Source organism: Sminthopsis crassicaudata, chromosome 3 (genome assembly GCF_048593235.1).
Source record: "Sminthopsis crassicaudata isolate SCR6 chromosome 3, ASM4859323v1, whole genome shotgun sequence".
NCBI lineage: Eukaryota > Metazoa > Chordata > Mammalia > Dasyuromorphia > Dasyuridae > Sminthopsis > Sminthopsis crassicaudata.
Window position 1 is genome coordinate 513,948,703 of NC_133619.1, and position 15,661 is coordinate 513,964,363.

The 15,661-nt window shown below is 40.8% G+C and overlaps 1 protein-coding gene across 6 annotated transcripts in view; it reads left to right on the forward strand.

The window, feature by feature from the left end:
- Positions 1-15,520, forward strand: part of DGAT2 (diacylglycerol O-acyltransferase 2) — a 53,503-nt gene extending 37,983 nt beyond the window's left edge. For 5 of the 6 annotated variants that reach the window (XM_074304103.1, XM_074304107.1, XM_074304104.1 and 2 more), the window contains 6 exons: positions 899-1,006; positions 1,636-1,706; positions 7,830-8,034; positions 12,298-12,472; positions 12,946-13,148; positions 15,185-15,520. In XM_074304103.1, the coding sequence (XP_074160204.1) occupies positions 899-1,006; positions 1,636-1,706; positions 7,830-8,034; positions 12,298-12,472; positions 12,946-13,148; positions 15,185-15,339 (917 nt within the window). In that variant the 3' untranslated portion in view covers positions 15,340-15,520. Of the gene's footprint in view, positions 1-876; positions 1,007-1,635; positions 1,707-7,829; positions 8,035-12,297; positions 12,473-12,945; positions 13,149-15,184 lie in introns of all 6 variants that reach the window. The other variant, XM_074304105.1, reaches the window with a different exon arrangement.
- The last annotated feature ends 141 nt before the right edge of the window (positions 15,521-15,661 follow it).

The following is a 15,661-nucleotide window of genomic DNA, read 5'->3' on the forward strand; positions in this document are numbered from 1 at the left end:
GAAGACAACTTCCCATTTCCCTCTTCATTTTAACTTGTGTTTTCAGAATTACATTGCTTAAGAGATCTACCTTATTGTCTCACCTTAAAGAACTTTAATTCATTAGATCCTGCCTTTCTTTTCCCTAAACTCTTTCAAATGTGCTTTCCCCAAATTTAGGGTAAATATCTGTCCAACTATATTCAGCCTTCCTCTCCTTTTCTTATTCTTAACTTTAGGAGGAAATGATCACTTTCCTTGGAAAGTCCCTATCATTTCTACCCAGCAATTGTTTCTTCCTTGTTAGTGAAATCAGATCTTGAATAGAACTTCCTCTTGTTAGTTCCTCCATCTTTTTGCAAGATTGAATTATCACTAAGAAAAATCAGGAAGTTATATAATCTGCTCTGTTCTTGGCAGAGACAGACAAACATGGAGGAAAGAGAGAGAAAGGAAAGGAAGGAAAGAACAAATGAACAGATATCTATGTGTGGTCTTCTTGGCTGTAAGACAACACAGCAGTCTTTGGAGAATTGAAAATGGATGTCCCACAGAGGGCAGTGGAATAAGCACATGGTGCCCATGAGCAGGCTACAGCACAGTAAATGAAGAATTCAGGGAATTATGCAGGAGGGATATCAAGGAATGAGAGATGACCTGAATGCACCCATTGGTATATTGGTATACTCAATCTCAGGAGAAATTAAGAAGGGCTTCTAATGTTGAGTAAGATCCCCTGTAGAAAAGTTATGGGAGGACATGGACAAGATAGGAAGGATGGGCAGGACTAGGTGGATTTTGCTATCTCTGAACTGAGTATGTTATTTCCCTTCTCTGAGTCTTGGTTTCCTTTTGAAAATGAGGTTAGATTTTTATAGTATTTAACGTCCCACTGAGTCTTTGTTCTTTTCCCTCATAGGAATTACATGCAGCCTCATCTTCATGTACATTTTCTGCACAGACTGTTGGCTGATTTCGGTACTGTATTTCACATGGCTGATCTTTGATTGGAACACCCCAAAGAAAGGTACATAATTCCCAGTTTTTCTGTTTATTAGAAAACCTGACTTTTCCCCCCTTTTCCTCACAGACAGGAAAAATCATTTCTCAAAAAATCAGAGTTAAAAGGGACTTGAATTTATCTAGTTCAACCTGTACTTCAGCAGGAATCCCCTCTAAAAAACCCCTGACAAGTCTTTGAACACTTTTGATGATGGTGGTTCACTACTTGAGACACTCCATTTCACTTTTGGACAAGTTGAATTGTGATGAGGAAATGTTTTCCTCTTATTGTAAGCTGAAATCTTTCTATAACTTTTCCCTACTATCTTCAGTTGTGCTCTTCAAGGCCAAGCAGAACAAGTTTGCTCTTTCCTCTATGTTCTATTGCTTCAAATCATTATTCTAACTGTCCCCAAGTCTTCTTTTCCTTAAGAGGCTATACACCCTCAGTTGTCAAGCCAGTCCTTCTACTGCCCAGACTTCAACACTCTTGCCCTGCAGAGATGAGATGCCCAGGTCAGAACTCAAGCTACTAGGTGAAATATCTCTAGGGTCTCCAGGGCCTTTTGTTTATATGTCTCTCCTGTGCCCCATCATCTGGTCTTGGTGCTTGCCCTCAACTTCATAACATGGGTTATCCTCTTCTTCCTAAAGGTGGCCGGAGATCAAAGTGGGTGAGAAATTGGGCAGTGTGGCGGTATTTCCGAGATTATTTTCCCATCCGGGTAAGTGCCTTTAAATCTAGTAAACATTTGCTTTTCCTATCCTTGTATTTCTGAATAATGGGGGATTCTTTAGGGCTTTAATGTTCGCTGAGGTCTCTTATTGATAAGGCACTAAGGGGAGAGACAGGCTCCCTTTCCTCATGGAGTTCCCTGTCTAGTAGTAGACACTCCTAGCAGATAGCAGCATATGTACCAAGTATCTAAGTAGCTCTGAGGTGTCCATCAGGGAGGGGGAGAGGCAGGATCACGCTTGAACAGAGGAGATTAAAGACAGCTTCCTGAGGGAAGGTGACAGGTGAATTTAGCTCTAAAGAGTGGGAGAGAAATCAGTAGGTGATGGAATTAGTGAGGGAGGCCATTGCAAGCATGATAGGAGGCTGCCAAGGAAAGGCCAAAGGAAATACAGTTCAGGAATTGTGTAATGAAAGGAACATTGGATTTTGAGTCAGAAGACCTCAATTTGGATCCAAGCTCCAAGAGCTACTGTGAGACTTTGTGTAATGCACTTTCCCTCCTCTTGGCCTCAGTTTTCCCCTTTGTCTCCCACAAAATGAAGAGTCTGAATTAGACAAATAGCCTAAAGCCCTAAGGATAGAGAATAGTCTAGTATGTCCTTAAATACCCAGCAAAGACATTCAGTTAAGTGTCCAGAGTGAGGTTGTGGGGAATGGCAAATGAACTTCCTGGCTCAGGAGATTCCCAAACAGAACAGGTGCTAACTTGTCTTTGGTTCAGGGTGTTTGTCAAGGGGAGAGTTCCTTATGCCAGTGAAATCACAGAGCTGGTTTAAAAAAAAAAAAAAAAAAAAAAAAAAAAAGGTCCTATTAAAGAGGAGAGGCTGTTGAGGTGGAGCAGCTGAAGATTCAGTGTTAGATTCAGAACTACCTGGGTTCAGTCCTGCCTTGTAACTATGTGCCCTTGGAAAAGTCACTTGCCCAGCAGTCTAGAAGTAGAAAAGGACAAGTGGACTGAGGAATGAACCTAGCCTTAGGAGGTCTGGATCCAGTCTCCCCTCCCCAGTCAGGCACTCGGCCAGTGTCAGATGTTTGTTTTTCTCTATGTTGGGGAAGGCAAAGAGCATGCCAATTCTCTCAGTGGGATGTGAAGTTGGGGTCCCTCTTCGTACCTCCCAGAGTGCCTCACTGGGAAATCGATTCTGGGCCTCCAGCCTTACCATGGCAATGGCAGCTGAGGTTTCATTCCTTCCTGGCCAGAACAGAGTGTGGTGGGATATTAGGAGAGAGCCCAGAGCTCCCTTTTTTTTTTTTTTTTTTTTTTTTTTTTATTATATATATATATATATATTTTATAATATTATCCATTGTATTCATTTTTCCAAATTACCCCCCCTCCCTTATTCCCTCCCCCCGACGACAGGCAATACCATACATTTTACATGTGTTACAATATAGTCTAAGTACAATACATGTGTGTGAATATCATTTTCTTGTTGCACAATAAACATTAGAATCCGAAGGTACATGCAACCTGGGCAGACAAATATTAGTGCTAACAATTTTCATTCCCCTCCCAGTGTTTCTTCTCTGGGTGTATCTACCTCTGTCCATCATTGATCAACTGGAAGTGAGTTGGATCTTCTTTATGTTGAAGATTTCCACTTCCATCAGAATACATCCTCATACAGTATCGTTGTTGAAGTATACAGTGATCTTCTGGTTCTGCTCATTTCACTCAGCATCAGTTGATTTAAGTCTCTCCAACCCTCTCTGTATTCCTCCTGCTGGTCATTTCTTACTGAGCAATAATATTCCATAACTTTCATATACCACAATTTACCCAACCATTCTCCAACTGATACATCCATTCATCTTCCAGTTTCTAGCTACAACAAAAAGAGCTGCCACAAACATTTTGGCACATATATGTCCCAGAGCTCCCTTTTGATAGGCTTTGATTTCCTTCTGGTTCTTGTGGAGGCCCGGAGCTGCTTTTCCTTCATGTGCCCAGTTTGTCCCCCGCTCCCAGTGTAAATGATCCAGTATGTTGGGGGCAGAATTGGGACCTTCATAGGAAGTCTAGTGTTAGCCATCCTTTTAAAGTTCGGAAGGTTCATCCTTTGGTCAGAAGAGCTGGGGCAGGGAGGAGGCAGCTGAGCAGCTTCCTCTGAGATTTCGGAGCTTGGTTGTTGATGTTAACGTGCCACTTAATACTGACTCTGAACTAGCTTGTTTACTATTCATAACCTATCCATACCCCACAAGACAACTCCCCCACCCCAAATCCTCATGTTCTTCTAGTAATGTCATTCTACCCAACAGACTAAAATTTTTTGTTGCTTCCAAATGGGTTAAGTGCTTTTCATCCCAATTTATGCCTTCAGTTAATTTAGAAAAGGTATTTTCATCTAATAATAGTGTCAGGGTATGTCCCTTGTCACTTTAAGTGCTAGATATAGTGTGTGGACAACTGGAGTGTTAAGTCATTTCAGTCCAATTCTGTGGCCTCATCTGGGGTTTTCTTGTCAAAAATACTGGAGCCCATTTTACAGATGAGGAAACAGGGTGAATTGACAAGGACAACAGGGTCCTATAGCTAAGTCTGAGAGTAAGAATTTGAACTTGAATATTTATTCTGACTCAAAGATAAGAAAGACTCTTGTCATAGATTGAAGTTTGACTGCTGAGCATCTGGGCTGTGTGTCCAACCAGATATAAGGGCAGATAGGAAGGACATTCACATCTCCATAGAGAGCTCACAGTCTAGTTTAGGAAAACAGCAGTTCTTTTGTTTTTTTATTTTTTATTTTAATTTTTTTTTTCCTCTGAGGCTGGGGTTAAGTGACTTGCCCAGGGTCACACAGCTAAGAAGTGTTGTGTCTGAGATAAGATTTGAACTAGGGTCCTCCTGAATTCAGGGCTGGTGCTCTATCCACTGCGCCCCCTAGCTGCCCCCCAGCAGTTCTTTTGTGTAGGACTGTGTCTTACATAGACAGGAGTGAAAGGTTCAGGTAGTAAGTGCCATAAGAATCCTGAGAAAGAGTTGTGGGAAGGGAGGGACTTTTGCAGCATAGACAGGATTTGGATGGGAGGAAAGGAAGACATCCCTGGCCAAGTCATTTTACCTGACTGTAAACTCAGTGTGTCCTCTTAGCATAATTTATATGGGGCTTCAAGATCTACTAAGGGCTTTGACAACACTATGATTTGAGCACACATTTTTGTCACTGAGACCAAGAGAAGTCAAAATAATTTGCCCCTGAAATGGCTAGCAAGTATAGAACTCATAGTTGAACCCGGTATCTGCTATACAATACCAGATTGTCTTCCAAGAGATAAATTGTTACTTTATCCAAAAGGATACTCCCCTTTAAAAGGGAGCAGATTCACCTCAACCTAATTAAAACTAGGGTTCAATATTACAGATAACTTTCCAGAAATTTTGTAATTATTGTGTAAAGTAAAATCCAACTTGTGTTCTTTGATCAGTTCATTACTTGGAAAACAGAATGAAGGTTTGAGACTCTAGATCAATCAGGTTCAGAGTTAACTGAAGTGTGAACCTTGCAAAGGCATTTGTGACCATTTGGGATAGTGAGTGGCCTTTGGTTCGCTGCTCCCCCGTTCTGGGATCCTGAGGTGCACTAAGTTCCCTGCTGACAAGAAGTGGAAATGGCCTTCAGAGAAGTCTCGTCCTGTGGGTTGTCGTGAAAATGGCAGGCTTTCCTGGAAAGAAGCAGGACTTGAGGTGGGTGGCCTCTGGAGAGTGGCTAATGGCCCAGGATCTCTGGGTGTGGATAGCTTAAACCGACCCCTCTTGTCTTCCAGTTCCATGGCACTGAGAATGCAGGCAGGAGAGCACTTGAAAATAATAATGACAGAGCTAGAAGTTCATGAGATTTTAGGGCTTCAAAAGGACTTTAAAAATCATTTAGTCCAGTTTCCTTAATTTTATAGATGAGGAAACTGAGGAAATTCACCCCAAGTCCCTCCACATGGGACTCAAACGGAGGTCCTTGGACTCCAAGCTGAGTGGTATTTCTGCTCTGCCAGGAGCTTACTTACTTAATGCTTACAACTGCCTGTCCGGCAATTAGATGAGTTACTTTATTCCCAGCTTCAGATTTACCATCTGTAAAATGAAGCTGATAATTCTTGTTCTACTTGCTTCCACCCTGCCTCCACTTCCGCAGGCACTGGGAGAGACCTGAATGCCAATCTGGTTTCAGACCTTTATTCACTGTGCTACCTTGGGCAGATCATTTTAGCCTCTGTTTGCCTCAGTTTCCTCATCTGTAAAATGGAAATGATAATCACAACAACCTGGTTTTGAGGTTCAAATGAGATAATGTTCTTTAAACACTTTTCAGACATTAAAAACACTATATATTCAGTGTTATTGCTTTGAGGAGCCAATGACATAATAGATGTAAAGAGCTTGTTAACCTTCAAACATTATAGAAATGTCAGCTTTTGCTAATGTTATTTCATGGGTCATCGTGACCAAAAAATTTCACTGCTTTTCAGCAAACCCTATTTTGATAAACCTTTCCAAGCTTAGCTAGTGTAATCCTTGGATGACAGTCCATCTCCAGGTTCATACTCAAAGCCTTTCCAGGTTGATAGGACTTAGCAGAGCTTATGCATACTGGCTTAGTCTTCTTAGGATGCAGGGGTACTGTTAGGACATGAGGCATTTGAGCATTGTTTTTCCTGGGAAAAAAGGAACTTGGGAGCTAGGAATAGAACTTAAATTCCTACCTTCACCTCTGAGCTCAGTGAAAACTTTTTTGTTGTTGTTTTCAACTCATCCCAATCAAACAGCAGAATGTCCTTTCCTTGGATACATGGCTTTCCAAGCCAAGATCCAGGAAATCCCAGGCTCTGGACCTTGTTTTTGCCAAGTACCAATTTAAAAATAAACATCACTTCTCCCACCCCCTGAAGTGTGCTGCTTGTACTCCAGGCAAGTGACAGGGCTTTGGGATTTTAAAGAGGCTGACGTTGGTTGTCATTGTCCACATTTGGGACTCTTTGTCCCTTCCCCTTCGAGGGAATTAAAAAATAAAACTCTCCTGGCCTTTGTCCCTGGCAAGGGCCAGGTAAGGTCTGTGGGAGTGGATGCTTTGGGGGATGGGACCTGAAAGGGGCATGTGAGAGGCACGAGCAGTCAGTGCCATATGACTTTCCCCAAAGTATCTGCCTTATCTGGGGGGTGGGGGAATGGGGCATGATGGAACAACCAATGATGGTGTCTCCTGTCAGGTCAGAGCAGTCTAAGATGCAGCCGGGTTAGTCTTGTTTATCATTCTCCACAGGAGGGGGATGGGAGGTCAGCTCTAGGACTCTGGGTCCTGGCATGTTTTGTTTTCCCCAGTCTGGGCTGGCACAAGGAACTAGTCCTGACTTCTCCCTCTCCTAAAGTCCTATTGGGGCCTCTAGTAATAATGCTTATATTGCACCTTGAGATTTAAAAGGTTGTTTTTTTTCCATATAATATCTCAATCAAAAGGCCACAAAGTAGAAAGAATGTTAAAAAATTAGAGAAAGTTTTCTCTAAGATCCTTCCCAGCTCAAAACCTATGATCCTGTAACTTGAAGTCCAGGATACAAGGAGGTTCAAATTCTAATCTCACTTATTAGCTACATGACCATGCACAAATTACTTAATCACTCTGATTCTATTATCTTAAAAGGTTGTTGTAAATAAAGATCTCATATAAACTTTTGTTGGCTTAGGAGAAAAGGAAAAAGGATTGACAGAAATGAAATATGTGTTATTAATTTATAAGCATTAATTTCATAATCATTATTGGTATTGATATATTAAAAGACTCAACCTGTGACTGAGAAAGGTACAAAGGTAAATAAGATTCACATAAGGATAAGTGGTTGTTCTATGTTGCCTTTGTGACCAGAATCAGAATGAGTAGGTTAAAGTTATAGGAAACCAGAACTTTACAGCATCCAGAAAAGGTATCCAACAATATATAACAGGTTCCCTAGAAACAGTGATGCTTAATATCCCTAGAGTTTTTCAAGTATGGATTCCAATTGTGTTTCATACTGTGAAGGGTGAGAGATTAGACTAAATGCTTTCCAGGTGTCCTTTCCAGCTCTGAGATTCTATTATATCTTTCCCTTTCCCCCTGACTCTCTATCCCAGCTGGTGAAGACTCACAACTTGCTAACAACCCGGAATTACATCTTTGGTTATCACCCACATGGTATCATGGGCCTGGGCGCCTTCTGCAACTTCAGCACTGAGGCCACAGAGGTTGGAAAGAAATTTCCTGGCATCCGGCCTTATCTGGCAACTTTAGCTGGGAACTTCAGAGTCCCTGTGTTAAGAGAATACTTAATGTCTGGAGGTAAGAAAACAGAAGAGTAATGCATCCTTCCCACATTCTTGCAAGAGCACCTCAACAGTTTCATTCTCTGCTTTTTCTCTATCCATACCCGCTCAGTCCTCTTGAGGGACAGGGGTCCTTGGTGTGTTCCTTGGTTCCATCTTCCCAAGTCAAGAATGAGCCTTCTGCTGACCAAGTTCCTTCATCATTCCTATCTGTAAATAGATGAGACTAGAGGATCCCTGAGGTCCTTTTTTCTCTTAAGAATTCTGTTTAAGGAGGCATTGTCTGGGATTTTTCCCTGTCCCAAGCCTATTGCTATCTTGAGCCTGGCTCTTAAAGAACAGCATTGCATAAGGAAAAGGATGGGATTTAGAGTCAGGGGACCAAGAGCCAAATCCCAGCCCTTCCATTAGCTACTTCCCCTCAAGGCTTCAGTTTATTTGTAAAACTAAAGTTTTGAATTCAGTGACATCTAATTAGGAGCCTTTCTAGATCATCTCTGATCCTCCCAATTATGTCTTCTGGTTCTTGACTTCTAGTCCCAACCAAAATCCTACCTTCAGTAGGATTTCCTGATCTCCCTTAATTCTAATGCCTTTTCTGGTAATTACCTTTTTAAAAATTTTTTTTAATTTTTAATTTTTTTGCTGAGGCAGCTGGGGTTAAGTGACTTGCCCAGGGTCACACAGCCAGGAAGTGTTAAGTGTCTGAGACCAGATTTGAATTCAGATCCTCCTGACTTCAGGGCTGGTGCTCTATCCACTGCGCCACCTAGCTGCCCCCTGTTAATTACCTTTTAAAAGAATGTTTACTTTATTTTTTCTCAATTCAATTTTTCACATTCATTTTTAATAATTTTTGAGTTCCAAATCCTTTTTCTCCCTCCCTCCCCACTCCTAAAAAGCAAGCATTTTGAGTTAGATTATATATGTACAGTCATGTGACATATTTCCATATTACCCTTGTCGCAAAGGAGAACACCAATCCCCACCCAAAAAAACCCCCCATTTTCTGTCAATTTCTACTTTATATCCCAATACTACTTGTTTTGTACATAGTTATTTGCATGTTATCTTCCTCATTAGACTCTGAGCTCCTTAAATGCTAAAACTGTCCTTTATCTTTCTTTGCATCAACAGAGGCCTAGCACTGTACCTAGCACATAGTAGGCATTTAATAAATATTTACTTAATGACTTACATTGTGCTAGTGCATCAAGCTTTATAAAAAAACTTAACTGATAACAATCCTGTGAGAGAAGTAGCTTAATAGTAATAACGATTTCCATTTTATAGACAAGGAAACTGAAGCTCAAAAGTTAAGTGACTTATTTCAGTTAACCCATGTTAGAGCTGGAACTAGTCCTGTTCTACTAATTAGTTTAGTTGATTCTCAAAGGACAGTGGTCCATCTGTATTTTGCCTCTGGAGGATTTCATCTTAGAGTTTTCCTTCTTAAGTCCTTTGTTTGAGAAAAACATCCAGGATACCTCTGTCCATCCCTTCTCTAATTGAGAGACTCCTCAGGCCTGTAATTTATCAGTCTCTACCTATCTGGCCCAAAAAGGTCATCATGAGATGTGCTGGAAATCAATACATAGTTGCTTGTTCAAGGAGTCCGATACTGGGCTCTTGGGGAGAGAGGTTCCCTGGATTTAGATAAGATATAGTCGTTGCCCTCGTGGAACCTGGTCTTACAAAGAAAATGCAGACATGGGCAGAAACAATGCCATACTTTTACAATAATTACAGTGTTCCAGAAAAAGGGGCAAACCATTTGTTACATGAGGGCCATGGGGTTGATTAAAATGGCATTGCTTGAATTTATGGAACAAAAAAGATTGGAAAAAAAAAAGACTAAAGAGTTGTCATTGTCCAGAGTCCAAGAATCTTCCCAGCAAACCCTAAGACCTTAGAGGCTAGTACAGTTTCTAGGCTAAATAGCCTCAGTTGCCACATGATCCTCATTGCCACAAAGCCCTATCATTTTGTCTTGGAAGAACCCAGTACATCCTTTCTCTAATTTTTTTTCTAGCATTTGCCAAACTAATATATCCATTGAACACTTTGGGTAATAGGTACTACCCATAGGTAGTTTTCTTATTTAGGGTAATGGAAGGATTTTGAGGATTTGAAGTTATTCCCAAGATAAAGAACTAGGGAAATTTGTGATTAAAATAGTGGAAATTTAGCCTTTTTTTTTTTTTTTTTTTTCCACTGATGCCCTCCTTAATGTCTCATCTTAATGTGAAGGTGACCTTGGAGACTCAGATGTTTAGCTTGCCAGTCTAAAAAGGCCTCCCTTCACTTTGATGGTCTTGGTGCCAGACTGTCAGTTTATTCCAGGCTTGCTTTAACGGGTCAGAGCAACTCATAACCAGGCTGCTACAGAGCGTTAAATCTTTCAGCTCTAGCAACTTAAGAAACCACATCCCAATTGTAGTGTCATTGGTATCTGTGCCAGGGAAAGTGCAGATTCTTGAAGTCTTAAGATGTCTTAGTAAAAAAAAAATGTATCACATATTTTGGAACATGTATAATTTCATATTCCAGATAGGGTAAATGGCACTATTAAAAAGATTTTCACATCATTTGGAGCATCAGGGACCCTTCACTAGCATGGTCCCTTCTTTTTATGACGCTAAGGTTGTAAAACAGGTGAGATGTGAATTGACCCATTATAACTATGCTGCATAGGTCATTCGGCCTTTCTGGTCAAAAGTTTTCTCTTTTCTAAAATGGGGATACCGATATCTGCCCTGCCTGCCCCATAGTGGTGGTTTTGACATTCATATAAGATCTTTTATATTGAAAGTGTTTTGAAAATATTAGTCATAGGACAATAAATTTAGAACTGAATTGAAGCAAAGAAGTGACTTCAGTCACTATACCAAAGTTATTAAATACCCACTTTATATCAGGCACTGAGATTACAAAAACAAAAATGAAAACGCCTCTTGTCCTCCTCAAGCAGCTTATATTCTGTCTCTTCAATGGAGAGAATAAACACACACACAAAACATTATCAAAATAAATACAATGTAAATATTTTACTAAGATCTTAGGCTCTTAGTAACAAAACTGTGAGATGAGACCCAAAACTTCTAAAGTCAAGATCCATTTGGAGGTCCAATAGACTAGAGAGAGAACCCTGGATGACTCAGTGGGGGATGTTGTAGAGGGAGCTTCTGTTCAGCTTCTCAGGTCCCTCTGAATTCTTGGAGAGAGAATGGAAGGAACTTCGGATTTGGAGTAAAGGAGGGAGATTTGAATTCTGCTGCTTATTTACAGCATGACGTGGATGAGCCTTAATTTTCATATCTAAATCTGAGGGAGTTGGATTTGCTGGAGAAATAGAAGACCCCTTTCAGATCCTTAAATTTCAAATGAGTGAGTTTGTGGTTTGTGATTCTTATTGTGATGCTGCCCCCTGATGGAATTTTGAAGCTATTACTATAGTTGTCAGCTAACCTTTCCTGACCTCTGAAACTATGCTCAATGGCGGTGGTTATTAATGAGATTCAGTGGAGGGATCAAGTTATAGCTCTTCTACCACCCCAGAAAAATGCCCTTAGGCCCATAGCTTATTGTGTACATACATAACTCAATATAGTCATATCTATCTACTAAGCCATGTGAATGTGGCCTAGTCATTTACTGATGCATTTTTGTTCCTTCATCTATCCGTAAAATGAAAAAAATTATAATTATATGAGATAAAATTTATAATTTTATATGTGTATCTGTATAGATAATATAAAATTATGAAGTTTTACATATGTAAAAATATACATATATGTCTTCGTATAGGTATGTATATATAAACTCTAAACTGCTAGAAAAATCAGTTATCATCATCACCATTATTACATGATGAAATGTGGTATGGTTTTGGAATCAGGAAGAGCTGGGTTCAGGTCCTACCCCTGGTATATAGAAGCTGTGTATCCCACTGTGGAAGAGTCACTTATTCTGTTTGTATCCTGAAGAACTCTTAAACTTTAGAAGATTTGAATCCATGGGGAAGGAGTTTCTACATGAGGGATTCATTGTTGCTTTGATGAATCACAGGTCCATAAACCAAAAAGCATAATAATTATACTGATGCCTTCTTAGTGGCACTAACCATTAAGACAATGCTTTCCTTTTGACTCTGCTTCTCTGTAAAGGTATGAGAATAAGGAGCTTAAAAGCAGACTAGATAGGCCTCCCAGGCATTCTTCCCCAGGGCCAGCAGTCCTGAAGGCCTGACTTCCTCACCGGTGCCTCTCTTCTGCCCCAGGTATCTGCCCTGTCAATCGTGACACCATAGACTATCTGCTTTCCAAGAATGGGAGTGGCAATGCTATCATCATCGTGGTGGGGGGTGCTGCCGAGTCCTTGAATTCCACACCAGGAAAGAATGCTGTCACTCTGAAGAACCGGAAGGGCTTTGTGAAGCTAGCCCTGAGGCATGGGTGAGCTGGTTAGGGAGGAGGGGCTGGGGCCAGGGCCAAGTTGGGCTTCTCTTGGCACCCTGTGGTCAAAAGAACCTGCCCAGAAAGTTAGAGGATGCATCCCCTTAGCTGTGGGACAACCTATTTGTTCTGATGTAAAATTACAAGCTAAGGCTAGATCTGCCAAGGCCAGTCCCTTCAGTTAAAAAAAATTTTTTTTTTAAGTTTTACAAATATACTTCAGATTACTTCAGTTTTACAAATATAAAATTGAGCCTCAGGAAGGAAGGCTGGAAAGCCTTTGCTTAGTACATGAAACTTGAGTGTCTGAGCTAGAAGAAATATTATCATTCAAGTATTCTTTTATGAGGGGGTGGGGAGAAGTGGTGGTGACATGTCCAAGGTCACTCATTTTTTCATTTTATTATGGTTTGGATTTTAAAGGCATGACAAAGACTTGAAAGTTTCTTAACCTCTGCTTTCTTTCCCTATAGGGCTGACTTGGTTCCCATCTATTCCTTTGGAGAGAATGAAGTTTACAAGCAAATAATCTTTGAAGAAGGTTCTTGGGGCCGATGGGTCCAGAAGAAGTTCCAGAAATACATTGGCTTTGCTCCCTGCCTTTTCCATGGTCGGGGCTTCTTCTCCTCCAACACGTGGGGCCTAGTGCCGTACTCTAAGCCCATCACCACAGTTGGTAAGTAGGATTGAAGAAAGGACAGGGTTGGGGATGGAGGATAGCCACTCAAGTAGAACCTGAAGAGCCAGCAAAATAAGTTTCAAAACCCTTTTTGTCAAGGACATGAGTAGGGTTGGGCTCAGAGCTGGCTTCCTAGAATTTAGTCACAAAGCAGAAAGGAAATGTGCTGTCACAGCCCGGAATTTATAATCACAAGTCCTGGGTTGAAATCCTGCCTCTGCTACTTACTAGTTGGTGGCTCATAGAAAATCATTTGAGTGTCTCTGGGCCTTGTTTCCTCATCTGTAAAATGGAGATTTATAAAAAGGATAGTGACCCTGGAACTGTAGGACCTAGGTTCAAACCAACTCTCTGACACTTACTACCTGTGTGACTTTGGGCAAGCCCTTTAAGCCTTCCTGTATCTCAGCTTCCTCATCTATATAATTGGACAAAATAACCCCTCAAGTATCCTTTCCAAAGGCAGCAGCCTTTGCACAGCCTTCTTTTCAGGGTTGCAGAGGAAATTCTTTATAGACCACCATAACAATGTAAAGGGGAAAAAATCAGACTGAGTAGAGAGCTGGAGTTGAGCTCACTCAGTGATTCTCAGTTCAGCTTCTTGAAAACAGGAGCAGAATGAAGCCTGAAGCTGAATGTGGAACAGTAAAAGAGATCAAGTATTTACTGGGGTCAAGCTTTGTACTAAGCACTGGGAAGGCAAAGGCCCCTGGGAGAACATGTCTGGTACCACTGAGGAGGAAGGGAGAAGGGGGGAGAGCAAGGAGTGAGAAAAAGACAGCTATCCCTGGGGCCCTCTGCAGATCCATTGCTACACAGATCGTCCAAATTGGACAGGACCTTCTCTGGATCTCATTTTACAGCCTCTTTTCTAAAAGACCACAGGCACCTTTAATAGGCCCTCCACAATCTGGTTGTAGCTCATCTTTAGTTCAGCCTTCTTAGTGTACTCTACATTCCAGCCAGATTGGACTATTAGCTGTTCTCCAAACCTTCTGGACACTCCTGTCCTCTGGATACTTTGGTATCCTGGAATTTACTGCCTCCTCTTCTTTTATTTCAAAGATAGTGACAAAGTTGTAAATGCATTACTGGAAAATCCTGGTGTCTATTCCCACTTCTCATAGTGGTGTATAAAGTGATTTTCCCTTTCTGGGCTTCAGTTTTCTTTTCTGCAAAGCAGGTAATTTGCACATAACAGCCATATGAACCAGATGTAGTAGAAGTATTTTCCTTATTTTATGTAGTTGGAGGAAGAGCACTTAATCTCAAAGAGGAGGGGGTGTGATATAGTTTGATATAGTTATGGGTCACATAGCCAATATGTATATGACATGCAGGGCTTTTCTTTTGTGCCATTGTTTCTCCACCAAAAAAATTTGGTGAGCCCAGAACTCAGCATCATGTCTTCTAACTCCAAGACTGGTGTTCTTTTTATTAGAGCACAAAACTTCTCCAGTTCTAACATCACATAATGAAAAAAACATTGAACAAGAATCAGGATACCTGAGATATTGAGTGTTCGTAGGCCTCATTTTTGTAATTTGTACAATAAATAATAGTTGTCTATTATGTGGAAGGTTCTTTAGGAAACATTCTAAAAGTAACAACTCACATACCTTTAATGCTTTAAGATATACAAAAGATTTTCCACCTAGTAACCACAAGGATTCTTAATTTTTCTCCACAGATGAAGAAACTGAGGTTGAGAGGTGAAAGGACTTAAGGATTTAAAATTGGATTGTAAATTAGCACCAGAAGGGATCTTTATAAGAAATCAGATCTAATCCTTTATTTGACAGTTGAAGAAAGCATGTGAATTGACTATCCAAGAGTACACAGGTAGTAAATGACTGGACAGGAAACTTGTACTCAGGTCTTTTGACTGCAAAATGGAAGCTTTTTCCTTTTCCCTTTTTTTGTGGTTGCTGGTATTATAAAAGAGATCAGTGTTGGGATTCAGGAGCTGTGGGAGGGAGATAGCAGGAGCAACGCTTCTAACAAAATACTTAATAACATCTTTCTCTTGACAGTGGGTGAACCCATCACTATCCCCAAACTAGAGCACCCAAGCCAGAAGGACATCGACCTTTATCATGGCATGTACATGGAGTCCCTGGTGAAACTTTTTGACAAGCACAAAACTAAGTTTGGTCTTCCTGAGACAGAAGTTCTGGAAGTGAACTGAGTGGACTAGGCTGGTGGCAGGCAGCCAGTGGCCTCCCCTTTGGGGGAAGAGTCAGCCTCAAATCATTTTTCTACCAAGTTCTCAAGTGCTTTTTTGTTCTGTAAATTTGGAAGCCTCATGGGTGTCTGTGGGTTATTTTAAAAAAAATTATAATAACAAAATAATAATTTTGTTAAAATATTACAATCTTAGGTCTTTTTTAAGGAGAAAAGTGAATGTATCCAAACTCTCTTGCTGCTTCTAGTCCATCCCACTCTGAAGAGCTGAATTTTTTCCTGGTTTCTCCCTGTATTTCTCAACCTGATCCTTCCTTCCATCATCA